Genomic DNA, 17,175 nt, shown 5'->3' with positions numbered 1-17,175 from the left:
TCCATTTGTATACTCTCTTTTGGGGAAAAAAAGCATATTCAAGTTCCTTTGTCTGTTTAAAAGTAGTTGTCTCATTATTGTTGAAGTTTAGGAGTCTTTACATGCATCACTTGCACATACTTTCTTCCATTCTGTGGGTTGTCTTTCTTTGCACTACTTGATAGTTTCTTTTGAAACAATGCTAATCAGTCAAAACAAACAAAACACCTATTTTTATTTTGATAAAGTCTAATTTATCTTCTATAAAAATATTTATTTATAGCCAGGCACAATGGTACATGCCTGTAATCCCAGAGTTCGAAGAGGCAGAAGCTGGTGGATTGCTTTGAGTTTGAGACCAGCCTGGTCTACAGAGTGAGTTTCAGGACAGTCAGAGCTACAAGTAGTAACCCTGTCTCAAAAAATTATGTATTTTGTGTACATGTGTGTGGTGGAGTGCCTGCATGCCCTCATGCATGTGCAGAGGTCAGAGGACAAATTTTGGAGTCAGTTCTCTTCTCGTACAATATGAGTCAGGTTTTAATTCAGGTTACTAGGCTTGGAGGTAAGCACCTTTACCCACTGAGCCATCTTGCCAGCCCTAATTTATAATTTCTTTAATCTTATGTTTAACATGTTTTTTGTGCCATGTATGAATTTGCTCCCCCTTTCCATTTAGTGTGAAGTTTTATTTTTTATCTTCTCATGTCAATCACAGGCCTCAGCAACAAGAAGCTTCACTACTAACTTTTCAAAGTATGGGATCTGGCCTGGCATTGGTGGTGAACGCTATTAATCCCAGGTCTCAGGAGGCACCGGCAGGAGGAAATCTCTGAGTTTGAGGCCAGGCTGGTCTACAGAGCAAGTTCCAGGACAGCCAAAGCTACACAGAGAAACCCTGTCTTAAAGCAAAAACAAAACAAACAAAACAAGCAAGGACTGTAATCCTAGAACTCAGGGAGCCAGAGGTAGGCAGATCTCTGTAAATTTGAGGCCTGCCTGCTCTACAAAGTGAGTCCAGGACATCCAAGGCTACACAGAGAAACACTGTCTCTAAAAAACAAACAAATAAACAAGTATGGGATTTGACTGCTGGCACACGCCTTTAATCCCTATATTCAGAAAGAAAAGGCAATTGAGTCTCTTTGACTTTGGGGCCAGTCTGGTCTTCATAGCACATCCCAAGACAGCCAGAGCTACATAATAGAGGGACCTTGTCTTAAACAAACAAACAAACAAACAATATATGTATTATATATCTATTATAACAATGTACAAATATTTATTTATATATTGTATATATATTTTAACAATAATAAATATACATAGTGATCTGACCAGCTCCTTTCAGAAATGTCAGCAGACATTACTGAGAAATTCAGTAACAGCTAACATACAAAGCACAGTGTCTGTGTGCCTTGTACTGTTCAGTCCTGAAAGCTTTGATCCATTGAACCTTCACAAGCCAGAAATGTTATTTCCACTTGACACCTGTAGAAATTGAATATTAGAAGAAGTGATGTCCTTAAAAGCTCACTTTCTCTCCTTCCATCCTCCCCTATTTTTTCTCTTTCCTTTTTTTCTTTTTTATTTATTTATAGATTTGATTTTTTTTTTCAGACAGGGTTTCTCTTTGTCCTGGAACTCACTCTGTAGACCCATAGAACTGCTATTTCTTAAATATACAGTAAACACTTCATATACATTCTTGAAAGCCTATGATAGGAAAGGCATCATGCTGTGTATTGATTGCTGTGCAAACTAAACTGTTTTTGCCCTCATGGAACTTACACATTTGGATGGAGACAGTGGACAGAATCACACAAATAAATGTACAATGACAACACACACATTTGTGCTTTGGAGGGGCACTAAGATCTGTGAGAGCTTATAAGAAGGAGCTGGGGCATATTTAAGATGAAGGTATCATGCAAAGCTTACAGAACAGGTGATACTTGAACGGAGACCTCTTTTCTAAAGAATGCTAGACAGTCTGCGGGAGAGCTTGAGAAAGAATTTTCCAAGCAAGCTTAAAAGCCCTGGGGTAAAGGGAATATATATGTTTGGTAGTAGGCTTTAATAACTATAAAGAAATCTGTGCTTCATGTGACACGGGAAGGACATCAGACCAAGGCGAAATGTAATGTACATAAAACAGAGTAAAATAGAAGGACTTAAGCTCAGAAAGATGGAGAGAAACTAGATCTTGCAAAAGTTTGGAGGAGTTAGAATTTTTTTCCCTTAAGAGCTCTCCAATGAGAGAAAAAGAACTTTCCACTGGAAACCGACAGAAAGTTGTTTGTGAAAGGAAATACTATAATGGGATTTATGTGCACATTTTAAGGATCTAGTCTGTGGCAGAGGGAGCAGAACAGAGAACCAGAGAACAGGTAGGACGCTCTGCAGTGATGGTGATGGGATGGATGAAGATGGTGACTACAAGAAGAAAAGACACAGCATATTCCGTTCAGTTGCTACCTGCTGCTTACCTAGTCTCTTCTCCCCCTAACCAGTATCCCATTCTCCGACTTGCTCTCTGCCCCTCCCAAAAAAGCAGCAAGAGCTGCAGGAGCAGCAGTGATCATGGATCTTGGGGTATCTTGGTGGCCCCTGCTCCTTGCACTTCAAGGCTGTTAGCACGACTCCAAAGGAGGTCTTTTTATCCAGTGAGTGAGTCTGAAGAATCATCAGCCAATCACTAATCTGCTCCTGCTTTCTGAGGAGGGGACATAGCAGGGGGTTGCTCTAGTGTGCTCCTCTGGCCTCTGTTAACTGCAGCCTCCACCAGGAGAAAAGCTAGGGGATTACTGCTCCTGGGTTCCCGGCAGGCATCCTAACCCCCCCCCCCCCAAAAAAAAAAAAAAAAAAAAAAAAAACAGCTGAAGGAAAGGCTTGAACTTTCTTTCACAAAGAGACCCATTTCAGTAGTCAGGATGGGGGAAGTCATAGATTTTAAATCCTCCTTTTCTGCTGATAATAGTGACACAACCATATAAGAGAAATTAGAAAGTATAAAGAAGGCTTGCCAGTATTCATACTATTACCGTGCACTTTTTGCATGTTTCCCTGTGATATATACTTATTTTTAAGTAGATAAGGTCATACATGTTAAATAAAAGTTCTGGCATATTGGTCTCTTCACTTGGTATTAAGATGGTTTCCTTGAATTATTTAAGTCACTTCGTAAATGATTTTGATAGCTACACAGCAGCCATTTTTTAAAAATCGTATTTATTCTTTCCTGTTTCCTGGACACTTGATGTGGTTATAACATATGAGCAGCATAAGAGCAGCTAAGATAGACAAGGTTGCTTATCAGTCTATGTCTGCTCTTTGGGGACTTCTAGGAGGGGAAATACTAAGAAAAATTATATAGTCAGGACAGGAAAGCAAATCTCTAACGGGAAAATTTCCACCAAAAGTAGCTGTGATCTTGGCAGGGAAACTAAAAGACATTGGACTCCTGTCTTTTCTGTTTGTAAGGACCTGTGTTTCCCTACTATTTGTCACTGCACAAGCAATGCCTACTAAGTGTTTCCATGTTAGGAGTTATCTCTTTTCTCCAGAGGTCTGCTGGATTTTGGCTGTAGAGGCAGCTGGGACTGAGTTCCTTTGCTTCTATCTAGTGTGCAGGCAGAGCAAAGAGAACCCTTCCCAGGGTCTGAGAATCTGGTTCTACTGAACTGTATTTAGAACCAGCTAAGCAACCGTGAGCACTGTCATTTCCCCTTTTGGTGACAAAACCAGCCAGAGAAGGCAGGAAGGATTGGAGTCTGAGCAAATTTAGATTTTGTTACTGTTTTAACAGCAGAGTCCTCACTTTGAATTAAGCCTTATCAGAACCTCCACTCTATAAAAACAGATGAAGCACCGGTCGACCAGTGTAGAGGACAGGCTCTTGTGCGAAAATTCTGAGTTAGAGAATGAAAGCTTCATTCCAGTTCAGTCTAGTTCTTGTCCCTATTGCTGAAGTTTAAAAACACTATCGTTCATCTGTATTTAAATCCTCCAAATGTGCTGATTGCTGAAATCTTTTCTCTTCTTGAAGGCAATTTGGAAATCAGACAAAGTGGAGCATAAAAGCCATGGATATTTAAAGAGTGTGCAGTATGTGCAACACGCTGAAAGGGTGCCTTCTAAGAAGGCAGCAGCGCAATGAGTTCTTCCCAAAGAAGCCCTGTCAGAGTTTATTCCCTCTCGGCCACCGCCCCCTCAGTGGGGAGTATTGCTTGTTTGTACCCCACCCTTTACTGGAGTCATTTCAGAGCAAAATGTAGAGTAACTTCAGGCAAATGGTTTATTTCAGGCCAAAGACTGAAAGATTGGACTATGGTGGTAAGTGTGACAAGTTTCCTAGTGGGACTGTGGAGGTGGAAGGAGGCTCAACCACCATGCAGCCCGGGGCTTTGCCCCAATCACTGCAGGAAAGGGTGGAAACTCCCACCGGTCAAGAGGGACTTGAGGTCTATAGCTTTAGGGTGAGGAAAGGAGGTAAGAGGCCCAGCAGGTCCAGGAAGAGCCCTGCGAAGAGGGCAATGGGACTGCATCTGTAAATCAACCCTGGTCTTTTCCCTCCCCATGCTGGACAGTGGGGGATGGGATGCAAGGGGTGGGGGTAGCTGTGCAAATGTCTTCCCAGGGAGACCCGACCTTTCTTGGAGAGGCGGGGTGGCTTTAGTCTCCAGGATCTGCAGTGATGTGTAAAAAAGCGGGCACGACCCCCGAAGCCTCAGAAACCCCCGCCCCTCCCCCTGGGGCCCTACCAAACCCGCAGGTGAATGGCTGGTCCACACAAAGGAAGCCGGCTGGAAACGTGGAATTCGGACCAATTTACGGAGGACTCAGTCGCCTAGGGTCCCAACAGACCTCAAGCAAAGAAACTTGTGGTCAGGAGTGGATGAGGATAAAAACAGTGCACCAGGCCAGGCTTATTGGAAAAGCCGAGTTTAGTTATTCTGGGATAGCGAGGTAACAGGATTAAAGGGATTAAGGAAATCACCTCAAACAGCTGAGGAGGGGGTAAAAAAACACGGGTTCTATTTGTTTTCTTCCTAGGCCCCAAACATACGCAGGGGCTCCAAGCGAAACTCAGGACCCTTGGGGGAGTACAATGGAATGGTCAGTGTTTACCAGCTGAAGGGAAGTAGTGGGAAGGGGAATAAAAACAAGCTCTAGGCTCAAGATGAGAGGAAGCCTCTTTTTAGAAAACAAATAAGTAAACTGCTTTGACAAGATAAAAGCAAGCCTTGGGAGGAGCTCTACAACTCTCGCACTTCTATGGTGTAACTTTTAAAACAAAAATCTTCCAGTGATGAACACTCACTGTTCTGCTCCAGCTACCATGGTAGAAATATTTATTTCCCGATGGGGACGCTTGTAACCGTGTATTTAAAATACGATCGCTGAAATATCTGAACGGCTTTCGTTTTGTAATTATTTCAACTCAGCTCAAGTAACTTGCTGCCCCAGTGAAGAGAGGTAAGAGTGCCCCGCTTTTGCTAAGTTTTCACGACCTCAGGTGTCTGCCTTCCGCCCCGCATGGCCACGGAAGCAGACCCTCAATCGCGGACATTCACCACCGCAATCACCAGTGGACGGCTGAGTGGCTCAGGTGCGTGGGCAGCCTTCGGGTAGGCGCTCCCAGAAAACAAACCGTTTTCTCCATTTGAGACCAGTTCTCATTTGAGTGTACTGGGAGCTGTAGCTTGGATCTCCAGTAGTTTAAAAGAAATAATTTTAGGTAATGCTTGCCCACGTAAAGCAATACTTAGTCCAAGGTCTGCAAACTCAGCTATAAAACTAGGAGTTGGTCCCCTTCCCAACCCGCACTTAAAATTTCGCAAAATTATCAGGACTTCAGAATGTTGGCTATAAAATTTATTGATCTCTCATTACGAATTAAGAGTAAAATCTTGAAAAAAACCTGAAACAAAACCCTTCCCCACCTCCCAAACGAAATTCGAACACATTAGCATGACGAAATAGCAAACCGATCACTGTAGATATCACAAATTCAACAGCCTAAAGGCGCACTGGACAGAAGCTGTCCGGAGGCCAGGGGCGGCGAGGCGGGAAACACACGCACACCTGGCTATAAATTAACACTGGTTTAGCTGTCGCTCCACTTGGTGCGGACAGCCCCCCAAACCCCAAAAGAGGAAAACAGAAGCAATACGAACAGGGGTGGAGGCATTGCAGTTCTTAAGTCAATCTCACTTCCTCCTCAATTAATAGCAAACTAACAAGACAACATTTTCAAATGCAACAGAAGAACCTAGGAACCCGGGAAGAAGTGAAAGGGGCTGCGTTTTCTTTGCAAACACCACAGCGATTCCCAGTCTACAAAGGGGAGAGGGAAGGGCAGCGGTCAGCAGCCGGCGGCTCTAGAAAGTCCCGTTTACACTGCTTCTGACTTCTTTACGCTTTTGTACAAAACCCGACAGCTACAGCAAAACTTTCGGTCCTCCTCATCTTCGGTACAAGGCAACAGTCCCAGGCAAGCAAAGCTAAACAACAAGGCGTTCCAACGTGGGGGTGTGGGGCAGGGTGGGGTGAAGAGCTAGGGGCGCAGGCGGGAGCTCAGATGTGGGTCAGCGGCACGGTTCCATTGACTGCAGTCCCGGCGCCCTGGTAGTGCTGGTGCACGCCATGCAGTCGGCCGCCTGGGAGCGGAGAGGCGGCGTCAGCTGCATCCCCGCCAGGTGGCAGGTACATGCTGATCATGTCGCGCAGGTCGCCGAGGCACGCGCGCTGCGAGTGCGAAGCGATGGCGGGAGGCGGAGAGCTGGGCTCCGACTTCACGGAGCCCATGGGGCCCAAGCTCATGGCGGCGGCTGCAGCGGCCGCAGCGGCGGCGGTGGCGGGCTGTTGCCCGTAGGCGGCGGCTGCCGCGGCCGCCGCGGAGGACGCCATGCCCCCATAGCCCGAGGCGGCGGCGGCCGCGGCCGCGGCGTTCATGTAGCTCTGGGCGCCCGGTGGCATCATGGGGCTGTATTGCAGGCCGCCCATGTCGTAGCGGTGCATCTGCGGTAGCGCGGGAGGCGCCGGCGGGCTGCTCATGCTCGGGGGCTGCGAGTAGCCTAGCTGCTCCTGCACAAGCGAGTACGCGCCGTTGGCCCAGCCGTTCACGTGCGTGTACGTTTCCAGGCGCTGGCCCACGCCCACCGGGCTGCTGGCGGCGGCGGCGGCGGCAGCGGCGGCGGCGGCGGCGGCAGCGCCCGGGGGCAGGAGGCCGCCGGGCAGAGAGTACTTATCCTTCTTGAGCAGCGTCTTGGTTTTGCGACGCGGCCGGTACTTGTAGTCAGGGTACTCCTTCATGTGCACTGCACGCAGACGTTTCGCCTCGTCGATGAAGGGTCGCTTCTCAGCGTCAGTGAGCAGTTTCCAGTCGGCGCCCAAACGCTTGCTGATTTCGGAGTTGTGCATCTTGGGGTTCTCCAGGGCCATCTTGCGCCGCTGCCCGCGGGACCATACCATGAAAGCGTTCATGGGCCGCTTTACACGGTCCTGGTCGCTGCTCCCGCCTCCGCTGTTCGCGCCGCCACTGCCGCCGCCGCTGCCTGCGTTTGCGCCGCTGGCTGGGTTCGTGCTACTCTTGCCCGCAGCGCCTGGAGCGGCGGGGCCGCTGGTGCCCGCTGCTGGGGTGGGCGGCCCTATAGGGTTCTTGAGTTCAGTCTCCAGCAGGCTGTACATTGCCGGGGCGGGAAGTAGGTGCGCCAGCGTGGGGGGAGGAGAAGGCGCTCCAGGGGCTGGAGCGGCCACGGTGAAAAGGCCAGGTGACTCCGTTGGAGTGGCTCTAGGGGCCCGGCGGGCCAGCGGGTCGCGCGGGAAGGGCAGGCTTGCAGAAGTCCCCCACTCGAAGTCGGCGGGAAGGCGCGGGCTTCTCTCACCTGATGCGTTCTCTCGACCTGGTCGCATTCGCAGCTTGCTGGGGAAGGCTGCCCGTCCTCTTTATATACCTGCTCAGATCCGGGCGGGTTGGGGCTCGGTCCGCCCCTCACCACCCATAGGCCCGGTGATTGACAGGCTCGCCCTGATGAGCACTGACCAATCAACAGCGAGCCCCCTATGGCCCACCTTGAAAAAAAAAAGTTCGGGGAGCCCTTCGTACTCCTCTCGGCTCGAGTGACGTGATGAAAGTTATTCAGGAGGCGGGAGTCCTTGCGACCCGCTCCAAGACCACCAATTAGGGTCTCAAAAAGTTTGAAAGAACGAAACCCGAGGAGGTGAGGGAGGAGGGAAAAGAGGGCGCACGAGCAAGGCTCGGAGTGGGGGGAGGGGCCGAGGAGCAGAGCGCAAGAGGGGTTCAGAAAATAACTTTGTAGCCTTGACAAGGCAGACCAATGCCGCATCCCGGGGCCAACCTAGAAAGCTCCCTGGTGTTTGCACCGAGGACCTCCAACCGCTGAGGTTGCGAGCGCTAAGGACACTGAGGACCGCCAGCCCTCCAGGCATGCTTGGGACTTTCAGTGCATAACGGTGGTGCGCTAGGCTGAGCCTCAGAGAAATCCTCCTTGGAATTAATTGATAGCTGGCTGCCTGAACCCTCCACCCTTGCCAGTGCGTCCACGAAAAGGGCTGGGGCCCGGGTTGCTAGCGCACCTGGCAGTGAGGCTTGCGGTTTTTTTTTTTTTTTTTTTTTTTTTTGTGTTCCAGTGGTGAGTGGGCCTCTGTCTGGGCCTGGGGGAGGCGCTCTCACGCGGTGGCGTGGGGAGCGTGTGTGGGACAGAAAGGGCGAACGAGCCTTCACTTTCTCGCTCCGGGGCCCCTGCTTAGAGGCCCCTTTTTGTCTCTGCTGTCTGGCCATTTCGGGTTTTCCAGTCCGATGCTCCTGAGGGGGAGGGTCGGGCCCCTTGGAAAATCCGTTTTCATGGCAACACGGAGCCTCTCGCTGTAAAAGAAAAGTTGGAGGGGGGCGGTGGCCGAAGCTGAGCCGAGGCCTTACTCTGGGTTGACTGCCCCCCCCCCCACCGCGCACCTGCCACGACCGCTGTGAGATGCTCTAGGAGAGCAGTCGCACCACCCCCACCCTTCCTTACCACCCCCACCTCTCCGCCCCCTCAGACTCCGTGTTAACAGACTTTGTTTTTTTTATTTATTTTTTTTATTTTTTTATTTTACAGCCTTTCTGACCCAAGCACGGGGAAGCAGAGTGAGACCTTCAGGCACTCTGTCGGGTTATCTGCCAAAGAGTAACTGCTAGAAAAACCCCAGCTGCCAGGAGAGGGAACCTGGACATTCTCCGCGGCTAGCTCAAGCAAGTGGCATGGAGTTCGAAACTCTCAGCGTGCTCTGAGGCGGCTGGAGAAGCCATCTGGGGAGATGAGTCAGATACCGAAATAAGGTGTTCGCGTATTATTGGATTCCCGCCTCCTCCTTTAGCTTAGTGGAAAGGTGTAGAACCTAAAGGAAAGCATAAACCTTAAGTATGTGTATATATATGTATGGGAGGGGTTGGGGTGGATTCCACGTTTCTAGTTTTTGAGCGATAACGCTTAACTCGGCGATTTCGGATGCCTGCACACCTGGCTTGTCTCTCTTTTTCTCTTTCACTTATTAAAAAGTAAGCCGCCAATGTTCGCAGGGCTCAAACCAGTTCTGCACTTTCGTGGCCAGAGGACCCGCTGGCACCAAAATCTCACTTTACAGCTGGCACCATTTTCAGGAAGTTTGTGGTCCTGATTCCTTCCATTTAAAATTGTAGTCTCTACCTGGTTTGAATCCTTCCCGCCAAGGGTATTAGTAAATTAGGTGTGTACAGGGGGTTTAAAGTCTCTAGAAAGATTCTGTGTGGGAATATATGATAGCGTGTGTGTATGCATGCACGGGCACAGCTGTGCTGGAAAGCATGTCTCAGAATGATTCAGCAAGCCCCACCTGCACTTGCTTTCTTGGTCAACTGGCTGACAGACTCAACATTTTATCAGGCACACCCACAGCCCCCTAAAGAAGCCAGTGTGCACTAGCCCTTGCCCTCCCACCACTCTCTTCATGCCCTCTCTCGGTTTTTTTACGCCCCTGAAGCTGTTTCTGCCTGAAGAATGGTTTAGAACATTACCCAACAAACTAGCAGTCTGGCGTCCAGTAGCCTGACAGATGTCAGGATTCTTTCCAAAATTTAGGACCCAAGTAAGCCATTATGGTGACAGTGCCTGGGCTGCATATTTCCCAAGACAGAGGCTGTGAGGCTGGTCCCCTGCTTCTCCCAGAAACAGAATAGCTGTTTGTCATTTGATCACACTTTGTCCTGCTTTACTTGAGATTATTTCCACATTACATCCTCCTGCTAGATTTACTGAAGTCTTTTGGTAGGATCAAGCACTTTCTCTCACCCTCTTGACTTCTCTGCGGTAGTGGCTCAGAATTGGTTTGGACAGCTCGAAATAAGTGCTTCTCCGAATTCCCTTCAAAACAGTTAGTAAAAAACGTATTACAAATTATAATTTCACTAGACCAGTGACATTACAATTGTGGACCTGGGGAGACTGGAGGCGGAAAAGGGAACTAGGTGTTCAGGCCTTTCCAGCAATGAAGACTAAGACAACAGTTGAGCCAACCCACTTATACTGAGGGTCGGCAGAAGTGTCTGAGTGGGTATAACTTCAGTCCCCTCAGAGACTTTCTGGATGGCAAGGTGTTGAACTGCAGAGTCTTCAAACTATATTTTCTGTATCTGTTAACAACAACGAAGACAAAAAGCAAAATACAGCGAGACATAGGAGAAAAGAGTGTGCTTGGCAGCACTTTTAGCCTTAGGGGCCTCTGTGATCCCGTGGGCTACATGAAGTGCTCTGGATCCCAGACTAGGAACCCTGCCAAGCGCCTCCTCCCCATCCCCCAAGACTCCCAGGAGCGTTTTGGCTCTGTGGGATTGGGGTCGAGCCAGGGGCTCCTAGGACCCATGGCGGGACAATAGCGCCGTTTGTTGGCTTCAGTTGGAAACTTCACCCAGAGGAGCCCCTTCTCGCCCTCAGGGTATTCCAGGTCACACCAACCCTGGCTGGCTTGGCTGCAGGACAGAGCAGGACCTATCTTTGGGGAGCTATTGTAGAACTCTGGTGATCTGGATTCTAGCCGGCCTAGCCCAACGAACTCCAGGTAAACAGTTGATCCTCTATCGTCCTTCCTCCTGTTACTGAGGAAGAAGCAGGTACACATATCTACAAAGAGAACTTTTAGTATTGTGCTTTACATAGCAGGTGAAGGTGTGTTGAGTGATACTCTTGAGGGACATTTTTTTTCGGGGTGCTGGCAGATTAGTACACAGCGTTTTGGGAGGGATGTCTTGTGCATTCTGGATAGGGTGGGTTAGATTTGAGTGGGTGTATGCTGTCACATAGAGAGGACTGCAAAATTTGAAGTTTGTTTAAGCTAGTTCAGGCCTGACAGTAGTGCCTTCCAAGGTAGCTGGTTTATCGTGGGCTACCGTTTTTTCAAGTGTATTTGTTGAATAGAGCTAAATACTGGTTTGAGGTAATGAAAACAACTTACTTTAGAGACCTTATCTGGTAGACAAAAGCCTTACAATTTCTAAAGTCTGTCTCCTCTTTGAGAGCATGTCTGGACCATTTACTCTTGTACATCCAAGACTGTATTTAGGCTACAAAGAGAGGGCCTTGATTTTAGAACCATCCTTTGTAAAAGGTTGGAAAGGTCACTCCAACTGGTATAAGAGACATAACTTTCCAGGCCTTGGAGCATTATGTGGGACCTTTTGTACCTACCACACCCAATATAGCAGAGTAGGGTAGAGGGGCCTGAGGAGACAGCTTTCCTGTCTTTAAGGTCAGAGTAAGTTTGTGGATACAGGCTTTAAACAACCTAGTGGATGCTTTCTTAGGAAACACTTCCAGGAGCCTTGAGACATAGGATGACATCCTTGTGGTGACAAATTGTGTGTGATGACACAACTGTATTCTATTCCATTTTGATCATAGACTTTTGGGGGTGGGCAGTTTTGAAATGAGTCTCTGAATTCAGTTCACTTACTTAACTGAGTGATGCTTGGTAGTGATACTGTAGTCTCTTTGACCCCATACCCCCAGGCTCTCACTTGTAAATATGACTTTTATGGACAAGAGTGTTAAGGTATTAATCACCCACTCTCTTTTCCATAGGTGTGCAGCACCTCTGAGGAATTTGACAGATTTTGTCTTCAGAGCCCTCTTGTCAACCTCACAGCCTGTATATATTGCCTTCTCCCTAGAGGGCGGTCCCATTTCAGAGGTCCCATTTCAGAGGACTCCAAAAGCAGCCTTCCTGGCCCTGATGTCTCCTCCTCATCTCCACCCACTCCCACAACTCTGCAAGTGCTCAGTAATTCTGACTGACCACCAAAACTCACAACCCCCCTCCCCCATGCTGAGAAACCCCTGGAAACCAGGATCTGGGGTCAATGGGCCTGCCTTTCCAATGTGTGTGTGTGTGTGTGTGTGTGTGTGTGTGTGTGTGTGTGTGTCTGGAAATGGGGTCCACTTCCTTTGGGGCTGTAAAAGCATGACCCTCACTTAAGCAGAAGCCAGATGATCGGTAAGATTATGGGATCAGGGAAGTGATCATAAAATCTTTATCTGCACAAATTTAGAGTTCGGCTGGGATAGGGAATGGGTACTTGCCCACTAGACCTGACCATGCTTGCCTGAAAAAACCAATGCAGACCAGGCATCTCCAGCTGGATGAATCTGAATAGATTCATCCACTCCTACAGCTGGCGGTGCCTGTTACCTTTGTGAGCGTTTGGGGAGAGCTTTGCAGGGAAAATAAATCTCTAGGCAGCATCCAGCTGTTTCTCGCCGGTCCCCCTTATGTTTTCTTTCTCTCGTTTTACTGAACCTTTTCATTTTCTAAAAAAGCGGAGATCCATGGAATTCGATGCACAGAATTTCTATTTTCTCTTTCTTCTTGGCCCGGCATTTCCTTTCGTTATATTAAATTTCTGTCCTACACTTATTATGTGCTAAGTTGTGTGTTTAGTATGAAACAGCGAGACTTGCCCTTTTCATTCTGCATTGCAAAGTGGAATCAGTCTGGGAGAGGACTTGAGACTGAGCGAATGGAATTTCACTTACCGCTTTCCCCAAACTCCTAGCAGATCCACAGAGAAATCGGCTTCGTGGGAAGAGGAAGGTCGTTTGCAAGGATCTGGCCTTATGTGGAGTGGTATGTCCCGGGGCCCTCAGTGACCATGCTTATCCCTGTGGGCTCCCGCATTCCCACACCGGCTTTCTTTCTGTGGGAGAGCGTGAGCCCAGCAAACACCTCGCACACCCCAGTGCCACTGTCTCAGAGAATTGCTTGCAGAATTCCCGGACGCTGCTGTGGCGGTGGAGAGGGAACGGTTAGTGTGCTGCCCATCCGGGGGTGGGGGTCGACTTGCTTCCCATCATACTGGGGCCAGACCTCGCGACAAAGCCCGTTCTGTGGGGAGGTTTGTCCACACTGTCGTTTTGGCTTCTAGGACGCTGTCACCCCAAATCTATTTCTCCAGAAAGCGTTGACAGGTTAGGGGACTTTGAAGCTTTGCTAATGTGATGTTAGTGTAATTAACACCATCTCCCCTTGTTTCTGAACATATTTCCTCTGCCAGCACAGCCTAGCTTTCATTTGAAAATGCATTGCAAGGAACATCCCAATATACCCTTTCTAATAGGAAAAAAACTACCCCTTTTGTGAAATGGTTTCTTTACAAAGTCAACAACCAACCTTATTTTCTAGTTCCAGCGACTATCCTTTTATGAGTTATATTATTAAAGAAATCTGACACTAATTGTGCTGATTTAACTTGTTAATTAGTTGCAAATAAACTATTCTTTAGTGGTAAAATAAAATAAAACCCTTGTGCCTAGATATCATTCCACATTCACATATTGTAGTGTCTGCATAGCATAGGCATACCAAATTAAGTTCCTAAAAGGTTCCTCCTGAGGATAAATAATTAAAATATATTCTACTTTAATTGACATTATAGAGGACATAAATGAACTTTTCCTTTTAGAAAGAAATAGCCATTTCTAAATAAAGCTTGCAGTCTGGAGAATGGAGGCTTCAGCCAAATGAATAGTCATTACTACCTTTTCAACGACGTGGGCCTTTTGATCAGAAAAGAAATTAGCTCTAAAAAACAGACAATGGAAGCCTGCCCTGCAATAGGAAGAAAATTAGACGGCCAAGGCTCTTCACAACACCTATTTCTATGAACCATAGAGCTCCTTGCTTTTCAATTACAGCTGTTCATTTCATATAAGGAAAGGGGAAAAACAGGCCTCTAATGTAAACTCGCTTTCACCATAAAGCCTTGCTCCTGGCTCTTAGCCAGGCTCCCTACTTACCATTGTTTTTAGTCCTCTCATCAATTAGCTAATACTATATATTTTAAGTGACTCTAGGGGTATTCACAGTCTCCTCCCTACTTCCCCACCCAGACAAAACCCAAGCTGGACCCCCATGAAAGGGCTACCATTTGGTACAGAGATACTTCAATGTATAAAGTTTAATGTTTTTATTGTTTCTCAAAGAAAAACCATATTGAAAACCCTGTCCCCCTTTATTTCTTAGTCCATCATTGAAAGACCCAGACGAGGTGATAACAGACAGGAAAGAGACATAAATGAGCAGCTTTCAGTATTTTTTTCTAATTGTTCACAGAGCTCACTCCAGCTCTACATTATTTTGCAGTTGCCTTTAGACCACAATTTAGTTTATACAACTTCGTGTTTTAAAAATATAAATCTTGAAATTTTCTAGTCCTATTGGTTACATGTCATTAGATATAATTTCATTTAAAAACATTGCCTTCACCATTTTGGTGAAGTTATCTAGCATGAAAGAAAAAAAATCTTGTTTGTATGGTGTGTTGTAAAATCAAAACCATCAACACATAAAAAGCAATAATGAAGGAGATATTCAGTAAAAATGCCCACAAGTCTTAGAAATCATGTAAACCTATGTTCTATAAACATTAAACTAGAGTTATAGGCTCAGAATGCTTTTCTTCTTTTGAAAATGAATACCTATCTATTTGATCGTTCTAAATTGCTATGGAAACCTCCTGAAGTACTGAAACTGCAGCAGTGGTAACCAGAGTTTGTGAACATGTTTACAGTGGTGCTCAGAAAATGCTTTCAGGTCATTCTTAAATACAATGAAAAATAACCAATTTATTCACAAAATAAGGACATATTTTTACATAACTGTAAAGTCATTTAAATAAGATAACACAATAGCTCTGTGCTTCTTATTGGCTGAGTCCATTCCCTTTGTCTTTCAAAATAACTTTTAAAGAGAGATTGCTAAGCAATCTCAATTTGAGAGGCAGGGAGTAGAGCCAGTAGGATTGCTGGTCAACATATTTCCAAAAGAACAACCTCAGAAATTGCCACCTTAATGATTCCTGTTTTCAGGAATGATTCTATTTTCAGCATGCATCCCTCCCTGAAGAAGGATGCTTCCATTTGATGGCTCCCCACCATATCTTTTCATACCAAGTATATTGTTGTGTTTACCTTTTGCTTTTGAGTATTAACTTCTTTGTTGCTTTGTTCAAAAGGATGTCAGAACACAGCTGCTAAAAGCATTTTTTTTTCCAAAGAGAAAAGAGCATATCTGATTTATTTGGCAGCTGGATGAAAGGATTCTTCCTTCACAATCAAATCACTTTACTTTCCTTCTGTACCTTGGGTTCCTATAATACAGGAAGTATGTAATGGGGATACTGTTGGTATTAATGTTCTTGTGGAATGTACCCTTGTTCATTCACATGCTGATTTCTCTACCCCAATATCTGGTTTCAATCCGGACATTGCATTCTGATGCTTCTTCTAAGCATCATCTATCTCAAGTTTGTGTAAACATGCCACCATTCGTTCTCTGTATTGTCAATAAAATAACCAATGCTGAGTAATGGAGAGAGTTGGGTGAGACATCCTGGTCCAGAGGGGAGGAGAAGGAAACCAGCGAGCGAGTGAGAGTAGGAGAACAGAGATCAGCAAGACAGGACTTGGAACCATGAGGAGAGATGAACAAGACCTAAGATATTAACTGTTGTTTAACTAAAAGATAAATCAAAAATAAATTTTAATAACCAACAACAAATGGTATCCAACTAATCTAAGTATTCACACCCTTTAAATCATAATTTAGCATAATTTGGTGGGGGAAGTAAGCTCCCAGTGATACAACCCAAACTTAGAACGTAAAAATTTCCAGGTTAATTACTGTCTCTTTTACAGAGACTCTTAAACAGGTCCAGGAGCAAAAGACAGCCTACTGTGGCATACCTGAGACTTAACATAACAAAATGGCTGCCACTCCTGTCTAACAGGAGGTGTACACAAGCATGGCTTCCTTATACCTTGGCTGGCTCAGCTCAGTTCAGAGAAACAACAGCAGCCATGGCTGGAAAGAAAAGAACTGGAGACACAGACCTCTAGACAGAGCTTGGCCTAGGACTGCATCTAAAATTAAAAAAAAAATGCCATGGCAGAAGGTATTTTAGTCCCTTTTGGCTTTGTTTTGGTTGTCATAGTCATGGATCTGGTTGCAATATGTTTAATGGTGTTGGCTCTTCATGCCTTCTCTGAGAAAGTTCAAGGAGAAAATGGGGGAAAAGCCAAGGAATGGAATACTAAGTTACAGATAACAGAAAGGACACTCTTCTTAATAAAAATTGAATTAATATCCGCTAAAATTCAAAGCTCTTTGACTGCAAGATACTTGTCAGCTCTTTCTGGTAAGGGTCTGCCAATGCACTGTAACAACAACTAAATTCCAAAATATAACCAACTGGGCTTTGCTTGTTACAACCTAAATTGGCACAACTGATCCAAAACTTATAATTTTCTTGTTTTTTTTACTTGATTTTCATTTAAAGGCTTTGAGTTAAAAATTTGAGAAAAAAAAATATTTGAACAAGTTGGTGAAGGCACATGCCTTTAATCCCAACACAAAGTAAAAAGAAATAGGGAGATCTCTGAGTTCTGGATCAGCCTAATTTACATAATAAAAGCCAGAGTGGCAACTCCTGCTGTTTAGCCACTTGCAAAGATAGTCTAAGATTCAAAATGACAAAATTTTCCTTAAGGTTACGGTGTCAGTGCTTTCTTCTTAAAAATAGATGTTATGTCCTCACTGTTCTAAAGATTGGATTCACATCAGTTTTAGGTTTCTGCAAGGAGAGATGATGTCACACTGCTCTAAAAG

General features: G+C 46.1%; 1 protein-coding gene across 1 annotated transcript; it reads right to left on the bottom strand.

Moving 5' to 3' along the window:
- Positions 1-5,848: 5,848 nt before the first annotated feature.
- Positions 5,849-7,896, bottom strand: Sox3 (SRY-box transcription factor 3). The gene has a single exon (XM_055599609.1). It carries the CDS (start codon positions 7,894-7,896, stop codon positions 6,559-6,561), a length of 1,338 nt encoding a protein of 445 aa, XP_055455584.1. The 3' UTR covers positions 5,849-6,558.
- Between the last annotated feature and the right edge of the window lie 9,279 nt (positions 7,897-17,175).

The sequence above is a fragment of the Psammomys obesus genome, unplaced genomic scaffold, assembly GCF_907164565.1.
Source record: "Psammomys obesus unplaced genomic scaffold, mPsaObe1.curated_primary_1811, whole genome shotgun sequence".
In the NCBI taxonomy this organism is placed as follows: domain Eukaryota; kingdom Metazoa; phylum Chordata; class Mammalia; order Rodentia; family Muridae; genus Psammomys; species Psammomys obesus.
Note: the sequence above shows the minus strand (reverse complement) of the source record. Positions and strands in the feature narration are given on the sequence as shown.

Excerpts from the sequence above, each read along its gene's own strand:
- Sox3 (XM_055599609.1), bottom strand. The coding sequence starts at position 7,896 with ATGCGACCAGGTCGAGAGAACGCATCAGGTGAGAGAAGCCCGCGCCTT.